The sequence below is a fragment of the Gigantopelta aegis genome, chromosome 3 (genome assembly GCF_016097555.1).
Source record: "Gigantopelta aegis isolate Gae_Host chromosome 3, Gae_host_genome, whole genome shotgun sequence".
Taxonomy (NCBI): domain Eukaryota; kingdom Metazoa; phylum Mollusca; class Gastropoda; order Neomphalida; family Peltospiridae; genus Gigantopelta; species Gigantopelta aegis.
Window position 1 is genome coordinate 73,593,045 of NC_054701.1, and position 10,405 is coordinate 73,603,449.

The 10,405-nt window shown below is 34.4% G+C and overlaps 1 protein-coding gene across 1 annotated transcript; it reads right to left on the minus strand.

Annotated features, from left to right (window-relative positions):
* Positions 1 to 5,036: 5,036 nt before the first annotated feature.
* LOC121368830 (serine protease 23-like) lies at positions 5,037 to 6,302 on the minus strand. The gene has a single exon (XM_041493576.1). It carries the CDS (start codon positions 6,300 to 6,302, stop codon positions 5,037 to 5,039), a length of 1,266 nt encoding a protein of 421 aa, XP_041349510.1.
* Between the last annotated feature and the right edge of the window lie 4,103 nt (positions 6,303 to 10,405).

Consider the following 10,405-nt stretch of genomic DNA (forward strand, 5'->3'; position numbering starts at 1 on the left):
GGATACATTAAACGAATTTATTTCCTTTGGACAATTACATATTCTTCTTCTGTATAATGTATGGTTCTTCAACTCCCAATGAAAATACTAATAGTCTGACAATATTAGACAATATAGCGGGTGACCCGAATACCTCCCCACCCCCCCCCCCCCCCAAAAAAAAAAAACCCACCCCAAAAACCCCTAAAAAAACACAAAAAAACAAACAAACAACAACAATAATTCTATCGAATATGTAATTATTTACAAAATATAGAGACGGTAACTTTTGTATTTCATATCCATTACTATATGGCTACTGACAACCTTTAGTGACAATTATAGGCTCATATATCAATTATTCATAAAATAGCAACAGATTTACAATTGTAAGTAAAACGAATGCGAAGCCAGACAGGAGGGCAATAAACACATTCAGCGTCGCATTGTTTTTACTTACAATTTTAACAATATTTGACCTATGGCCCTAAAATGTGGATAATATACATACAGTACTGGGTGTGCAATACCAAATCCATATTGAGTGGGGTTATCGGGGTTGGGGGGGGGGGGGTATCGGGGGGAGGGAGGAGGTGGCCAACGTTATCAACGTTATGGTCGTCATTATCGTCGTCGTTGTAATTATTATTATTTATTATTATAGTTGTTTTTGTTGTTGTAGTTGTTATATAAATAACACCAGTTTAAAATGTAAATTTGATATTTAAAACACCTCATGTCTGGGATTATCAGTCAGACGTAAAACTACATAGTTATGAAAATAACGATCGTAATTTTAATTAGGGTTATGTGGCGTCGGATAAGAACCAAATAAATAATGAGAGAGAAAACCCACTGCGGGCCCTCCTTTAGGCTACCCTTTTTGATTAGCAGCAAGGGATATTTTTATATGCATCATCCCACGGCCTTTATTAAACCAGATGTGGGACACTGGCAGAGCCAGAAATAGCCCAATTGGCCCACAAACGAGGATCGATTCTAGATCGATGACACACCAAGCGAACGCTTTACCACTGGGCTACGTCCACCCTTTCTGAGGAACAAGACATGGATCAGTGATAGCTCTCGAATCCTTGAAGGTGAATAGACTTCTTCTTTTTTTTTGGCCTGAGCTGCGGGACTGACTGGTATATCAAAGGTCGTGGCTTATACTTTCATGTTTGATAGAAAATGCATATAAAAGACCTATTGATTCTAACTGGTACAATTAGCCTAACTATGTGGTGATGGCAGATTTTGCTTTTCCAATGATTAAGTTAAACACCTAATAGTCAGACTAAATCCACGGTTTTTTTTTGCCCTTTTGTTAAACTGGGAGTAAGCCGAGATGGATTTTTGTTCTCGACGTAATTTGCATTAATTTTGATGATCAATTTATGTTTAAGAAAATGTGAGAGATGCATTGTTCTTTTTAGCTTTTATGGCAGGTTTTTTTGTGGGGTTTTTGTGGATTTTTTTTTTTATTACTGTTATTGTTGTTGTTTCTACTGCATTCCTTTGTGTCATTATGACGGCAAGAATCGTTTAAGATTTGATCTTAACAAAGTCAAGATACACCTATTTAAGGACATCAACGTCTTTCATAGTATTTAATACACAAGCTGGAAAACACTTAATAAGATATTATCCCAGTAACAAAATACGTGTATCTGAGAATACAATATTTGTTTAGCAAATATTCTGTATTTTTTCAAGTATTCTTCTCAGTGTACGGCAATCAGTTTGTTTCGAAGAATTCATTCCAGTAATGTCTTTATACAGTTACAAGTGGTTATTTGTGAACTATAGTTTTCACATTTTCTAAAAGGATAATGTCTGGAAGTGTTATTAAAGGAGACCGGACACCAAAACATATATACGGCGTAATGAATTTGTTTGCCGTCATAAACCACAACACGCAACTACCGCGCTTTCCTTATTGACCAAGTTGAGCGTGCCAGTCTTCGTTGGGGGGGGGGGGGGGGGGTTCGCCGATCTCCGATGATTGCCGGAAACTGTCGACAATTGGTGAGCCATGGACGAACTTAGCGATTCGAGTGACGAAGAATTGTGTCCAGCTTGTGCTAATGACATCAAGCCGTATCAGATTGAATCACTTATCAGAGACTTTGTCCCTAATCCTGGAAATGTTGTCTTAGACGAAAATTCGGATGAATCAACTGCCGACGAAGACGAGGAAGCTACACGATCATAGACTAGTATACAAGCATTTTTTTAAACATATTTTTTATGACATTTTTAATGTAAACTGAAGCAAATGGATCGAATTAGAAGAAAAGCACACAAAATGTAATAATATTTCATCATAAATCTTGTTCAGCATAGATGTAAATATGACACGTCAGTAGATATTCCTTAGGCCGATTTCGCAAATTTGCAAAAAGCGTCCTCTCCTTACCAAAGCATGATATAATAATTTAAAAAAAAACTAAAATTAGCACAATTTTTTTTGTTCTCTTAACTAGTTATCCTCCAAGTTTTAATGTGTTTGGTTAAACCGTGTATTTTTAATTATTAAAAAAATATGTTTTGCATTGCAGTCTGCCGAAACTGTCCACAGCCGGGTACAGAAACACAGAAATGTTGGAAAATATTATACTGTTGACACATACTGACAATCACTTTACAGCTAATATGTCCTATCGACAATATCATTATGTAGTCTTCAGGTAGTTTGCTCCACATACTGACATAAAACACATTTGTTATATATTGGAATAAAATTAAAATAATTACAATATATCCAGTGTTATTTTCTTTAATCATTCATGGAGGAAGAAGGAAGTCCTGATGAAAATATACTACAGGTAAAATATATTACAGATAAAACAAAATAATATATGATGCTTATTCCATGTGGTAACTATTGTTAATTTTGCTTTAAATTGCTAGATGCCAAAAGTGATTAATTATATTATTTTATGGTAACAGTCGAAAATCAGACGACCAGTTGTTTCAATCTGTGCCAAAGGTACCAGGTTTTCTGCCAGAAAATAATTTGAGGGTACGTAATGAAACAGCCCCTAGGAACGGGGGTTGATGGGGGCGGGGGGGGCATGGGCACTTGTGAGCTTTTTTTTTTATCACATTAATTTTTGCCATTGTAACCAAAATCTGATGTAGTTTATACCCGGTCCGTCCGTGCCTCCCCCCCCCCCCCCAACCCCCACTCCCAAAGTCGTTCCTACGGGCCTGTAAAAACTAAATATATATATATTGGGTGGGTATAGGTTTGAAATGTCTTTTTATTGAACATTTTATTTCATGCACTTTTACAAATTTTAAACAACAATTATGTTACTATAATCTATCGGAAAAATAAAACATATATATATATATATATATATATATATATATATATATATATATATATATATATATATATATATATATATATATATATATATACACATTAATTTCTGAGATTTTTTAGTACATACATGTAAGTTTACCTTCCGCACCCTCTGGCAGAAACCCAGGGTAGGTATTAAAACAATTATTTGGTTTAGAGTATTGACATACAGAAAGCATTGATAAGTACAATTTTGTTATGCTTTAATAATCGACATTAGCTTTAAAACTAATTAACCATCATTCCTTCTGGCCAGAGTACGTATGTTGTTCCTGCCAAAGTGTTAGCATTTTAATTTTAATGACAATATACTGAACTGACGATAAACATTGTTAACTAACGTAATAATTCACGTTTTGAAGGTGTTTTGTTATGAGGTTAACAAACCAACTAGATCGAGAGACGTTAGTATGGAGTCGTTATGGGCTGTCGGTGAAAATTAATTTGGTAATTATAGGTAAATAAATGTGAAGTTTAAATATTCGTATGTGAACAAATTGCAATACCTTTATTTAATGTATATCTTAAGTACATACTTGTTTTAATTTTCACATTGTAAATGTACCATAACCTGCTGTATTTAGTTGGTGTAAAGCCCGTTCGACGACAATAATGCGTCCATGTTTTAAAACAACTTTCGTTTTTTTGGAAATCGAAACCATGATGTTGGCCGTTTCTTGGGATGCAGGTTAACCATTATATAATTACGTCGACAATATATAATAACACTAATTATCTTGTAAATTAAATTTCCGATAAACCTGGAGACAAAAAAAAAAAAAACCCAAAAAAACAGACGACTAAAAGGCACAACCAAAGAATCAACACGTGTACAAGCTTGGTAACTCTCACCGATGACGTATTGCATCGCTTTCGTTCAGATCTATGCATAATCCCGCCCACTTCTGTTTTTACCCCAAACCTAAGACGCGCAGCTGACCGGTGCCTCGCAGCGAGCCGGGCGTTAGAGTAATGCGGTCTTTGACGCTAACTTAATCCATTACACACTACATGTCTTTTGGTGTCCGGTCTCCTTTAACTTTAAATTATACTCCAATGGGTAGAGTGAAAAGTTCAGTTTAAATTGTTGAAATTGGTCAACAATTTGACTTAAATTGTTCTTACAATCTAAAATAAATATATTCTTTAAAATATTGTTATACTGTTCATAACATAGTCTTGTTCTGCATTTGTTTTGTTTAATTGTTGTTGGTTGTTTGTTTGTTTGCTTGCTTTTTTTTTTTCCAGTTTAGTTTTGGTTGCTTTTTGGCGTATTACACTTTCAATTTCCACATTTTTCACAATCGTTTACGTTGAACTTTTTTCTCTCTCGGTAACACTACAGACAAACCTTTATCACTCTAGTCACGTTATATACAAATCTCATCTGAAATGGGTGTATGATCCGACGGAAAACCAAGTTCTTATCACATTCCACTCGCATTCTTTCTCAGATTGAGTTTAGCTGGGGCATGGCTGTGCATTTATATTCAGCAGTTGTACAATTCAGAATCTGGACAAACATATGGACTCTTCTTTTTTTTTGAACTCCCAAAAGCCCTGAGAGGGTATGTCGTGAAGACATTCATCCAGACGTGTCTTTCAACACGGACCACTCCGCCTTATCACCAAAAACCTGGAGACAGTTTACATTTAGGAAAAAAAAAAACAGAAAGAAAGAAACTCAGCCGAAAAATGGAATAACTCTATTGCCAAGAGGCATTTTAGTTGTTCGTGGTATGTGGTGGAATTCTGGACAAACGCCATACAACTGTCCCAAAGGAGCCATCATGGAACACACCTCATACAGCTTGTCCCAAGTCAAAGCCGTGATGATGCTGTAGCGCGCTATCAGACTAAAGCCCGTGGACACGGACCGCGTGTTGGAGATGATGCCCACAATGCTCTTTCCTTCCCGGGAGTCGTCCGTGAAGACGGCTGCCCCGGAGAACCCGACAGCCGAATCGCACCGAGTGAGAATCAGGTTCCCATCCATCATCGCCATGTTGGAATGTGGAGAGCATTCAGAGGTCCACAGATTGGCACCGACGTTGTGGGACATGAATCCCAGAAAGTACATGGTGTCCGTAAGAATGTTGGTTTTTGGAACGGATAGAGGCATGAAGTGGCTTCGACCTGCCACCCCGATACTCAGCTTAACCACCGCGTAGTCGAAGGATTCCCTAACAATTCGAGGTAAAATGTTAGATCGCAGCCACTTTGTTGGAATGCTAATTTTCTCAATGTAATACATGCGGAATCCCATGTAGCTAGGGACTTCTATTTTTAACATCTCTAGATGGTTTTTGAAGTCCTCCCCGTCATGGACACAGTGAGCAGCAGTAAGCACGTGGTAAGGTGTGAGCAGAGTCCCTGTACATCCGCTGGAGAGTCTCACCACATTAGAATACGGGTATTTCCGCATCAGCGGACGTGCTACAAGAGATCGATCCACTTTTCCATATAGGTATACATTTCTGTTATAACTGCTCGGCCAACGTTTTCTTGGTACAAAAATATATTGAAATTTTGAAGCGCCACCTCTTTTATTAATCCACTTTATATTTTCACTTGGATTCCGGTGATGCAATAACCGCAGCTGCGAATATTGTGGATTTTGCTTTCTGTTCTGAATCATATGCTGGTTCATGTTTCTCACAACTTGGTTTAAAATAGTTGCTCTATTCTGAATTCTCGACGACAACTGGTCATTTTTATTTAAATCTGTTGCACTCTGCTTCTTCCAAAATTCTATGCAGTATTCATAGTCACCATCTATGTGATCGAAAGATCGACACAACCTGGTCCGTAAATCCGTGGCGGACGCTTGCCCAGACGTTGAAAATGGACGGACAGCTGTTGAAACTTCGTCGAAGAACGGAATGACGGCTAACACGTAACATTGGCCGAATAAACCTGCCAGTGCATACCACGTTATGGACAGTGGCATTATCACCAGTAATTACCTGTGGCAAACTGTTTGACTGCAATTGTTCTGGCTGAGCATCGGAAGATGTCGCCACCCTTTGATGTCGCTTGTTGGCCGCGGGCGTCTCGCTTTATTGGCTGGGCAAAATAATTGACTGCATAATCCTGTCATACGTGCAACACTGCGATTTCACAGAAGCATCTTTCTGAATTTTGTGATTTTCTGTAATATAAAATCAAACGACCTATAGAAAGTACGAATTGCAGAACAAATGCAAAAATTATTTTCAAAACACAGGGAATGATGTAAGAGTATGATACTTCGCTTGATACTCAATACTGTTAGTAACTAGATCAGTTATGGATGTTAAAATACAATCACAACTTACCTGAAATGTAACCATTCTACCTTAATATATACAAATTATTTAAATATTTTAAAATACAGACCTGACACTAATATAAAATTATATTTAATAGTAATAATAATTCTCAACGACAAAACTGTTATCCCTGATCAAGACAGTATCTTTGCAAAATGCAGTCGATGGGCATTTGGCAAAATAGTGGTTGATTCCACGAATCTCTATCTTGTGCCTCATGTGTAGGAGGACAGCCATTCCCGAGGAAATCCTTTACCCGGATAATGTAACCTTTTGACCGCCACAAAGAGGACTGCCACTCCAAGACTAGTTTATATATGTGCGTGCTTGAACCTTAATTGGTTATAAGCACACAAATAAGTTCAAATAAAAAAAATATACATATATAAACTCGTTTAAATATTAAATAAATATCAGAATGGAACTATCAGTTTAATTTGAAAAGGAACAAACACTGAATAAACTATTTGTTTTTAACTAAGTTAGATTTTGCACTTTATATTTTGTTTTAAATATGTTAAATAATACATATTGACGGAAGTATTTCTTATAGAAAGAAAATGTTTCTGTTTAAAATGGTTGTGCCCTATCATGTGCACGTATGTTTTCTAAACTTGACTTGGAGTGGCAGTCCTCTTACAAGCGGTGCAGAATGGATGAAACGAATCTTCTGTGGAGTACAGGTCCTCCTAAGGACGAGTACCTGACAGAAGATCATGGAAGCAATCACGACTTTGCCTAAAACATCCTTTCGATTATGTTCTGTGCAGAGATACGATTTTGAAAATGGAATAAAGTTTTGTCATTCAGATAACATCAATAGGAGCGATCTGTTTCCAGAATAAATATCAGGAATAGAGATTGCTTCCCAATCCCATATGTTCGAGCCTTGAACAAACAACCTAAAAACAGCAACAGAGAAACATACACCACCTTAAAACATATAGGTTAAAAAGGATATATAATACATGTACATAATTAATCTTTTAATAAACTGTGACACACAGACCACATTTTACAAACTTATCACAACAACTAGAAAAACATACATGAATTATAATATTATATTATGATATCAGGTCCTTCAAACGACTTTTATAGGAACAGGAAATGAAACAGAAAGTTTTATTTAACGACGTACTCAACACATTTTATTTACGATTATATGGCGTCGGACATATGGTTAAAGACTATTGAGAGAGAAAACTCGCTGTCGCCACTTCATAGGCTACATTTTTCGATTAGCAGCAAGGGGTCGTTTATATGCACCACCAATATACCCTATATTACATTAAAATTACTTGTTTGCGGTGTACTATACTAAAACCACCTTCGTTCCTCAATATCTGTGCAGAGAAAAGGGTATTTCATTTATGTTTCTAGTCATCATCTTGGTATGTTAAGATTAATTCTTCATATTTTAAATTAAATGTGTATTTAAAAAAATTATTAATCCAATAAAATATTTTATCTCAAGATTCAAATTATTATAAGGAAAACTGATAATAATATTTTTATCATATAATCTCAAGCTTAACACAACGTGTTTTGTCAACTGTATAAGCAACTTTAATTCCAGTCAGCCATTATTCGATATTCAAATGATGTAAGAATATATGACGAGGTGTCTTTTGAATGGAAATGACGTCAAACTTGACTGACGTCATTTTGGACATCTTTACATAACAATAAACTAGTGCTTAACAGGGGTTTGTTTTTCTGAACACTGGACAGCATTTAGTGCAAAGTTGCTAATGCAAAATTTTTGTTTCATGACTGAATGCAGATGTCAATTATGACTACACTGAATATGTTAGCTAGTACATATATATATATATATATGTTATATATATATATATATATATATATATATATATATATATATATATATATATATATATATATATATATATATATATAATGTACCTTCACTAACAATTTTATTTTTATAGATAAACACACCAAGTTAAAATGGCATCTTTGCAAACTTTGTGTTTTAATTTGGGGGAAATCTATTCTTCCATGTATTTTGAATCATATTCCATACTATTTTCTAACATAGTAATGTTAGAAATCTCCATTTTGAGTCCCTACTTACAAACAAGCCTTTTAACCCAAACAATTGTTTGAATTTCTCGTATTTTAATTCCTCCATGTCTGATGTAATGCAGGTTTCCCTTTCCAGATAAAATTTCAAAATGTAATGCATTTTGAAAACGTTTAACTCTGTCAGGTTTCCTTTTCCAAATATTGTTTTAAAACGCTTTCATCTTGTAAGTATTACATATGGTTAGTAGGTGGATTTGAAATAGAAGAAACTAATGGTTTAATTTTCCGATTACAACATATTTTAGTTTTGTATTTCTTCCAAATGGTGTGAGAGTTCTACTTTACGAAATACTTATGAAATTCAGTAGATTTAAATTTAAATTAGTTATTTTCGTCATGTTATAATCGAAATCAAAGTTAATCGTCAATTATATATTTTTTTCTATCAAGTTTCCATTTTTTATATATCTTATATCTATTACGTCCTTTTTATTTTTTTATTTTTAAAATTATTTATTATTATTATTATTATTTATTGTCGTTGTTTGTTGTTGTTTATTGTGGTTTTTTGTTGTTGTTGTTGTTGTTTTGGGATTGTTGTTGTTGTTGGGGGTTGTTGTTGTTCTTTTTGTTGTTGTTTTTTTTGTTTTTTTTTGTGGGGGTTTTGGGGGGGATGGGTCCTATGCAAATCAATATAGTTTTGTTCACATTTATTGTAAGGCCTGGAAAATTAGCAACAAGTGCAAGTGTATTACAAGTACCCCTGTTCTGTTCCGTTTAATATCGCTTATTAAATATTCTACAATATCAAGTTTTATTCATTATATATTTATATTTTTTATCAACTGGTCTAAAATGTTCGAACAAAGAAAACATATGTGAGGAGATTGGATACCCCTGCCTAACGTTAAGAAAATGTACGCAAATCCATTTACAAGAAAACTAGAATATCTCTGAAATATAGAAATCCATTTTTGTATTGATTCTCAAAAATCATTGAGTTTTAAAATTCCATGATTGAAATTCCTGTCCGACGAGTGAAACGTGTTTTCTAAATATATTAGTAATAACAGTTCTGGAATATGTTTAGCTCAGAATGGAGTAGAGCTCATAATATTATGTATTAATTGTTTCACATCAGCTATAAATCGACCTGATACAAACTCATTCATTCATTTGAACTTATGTTCGTGCTTATATCCAATTAAGGTTCAAGCATGCTGTTCTGGGCACATACCTTAGCTATTTCGGCTGTCTGTCCAGGACAGTGGGTTAGTTGTTAGTGGTTGATACAAATTAATTTTGTCCTTCACTTAATATATTTGATAATATTCTTTGTACAATTGTGACAAGCTATTTTATAAGAAACATTTAGTAAAGAAATGGGTCTACAATATTTTAATGAATTTCTTAGATTTATTAGCTTGTGTAATCGAACACATTTTATTAGTATAATACAGCATAATTTAAAGAATGTATTAATTATTTATTTAAGTCTCACCACGAAACAACCTTACAGAATTCTACTCAAAAACCATCAGGTCCAAAACCTTTGTTCGTTTTCATATGTATTAATCATATAACTAATTTATCGTAATTTCAACTCGTCTTTAAGACATTTGGAATTACTTAAATTTGAAGATTCACAATTTTAAAACAGTTGTTCTAAATATATTTGAATATAATTTTTTTT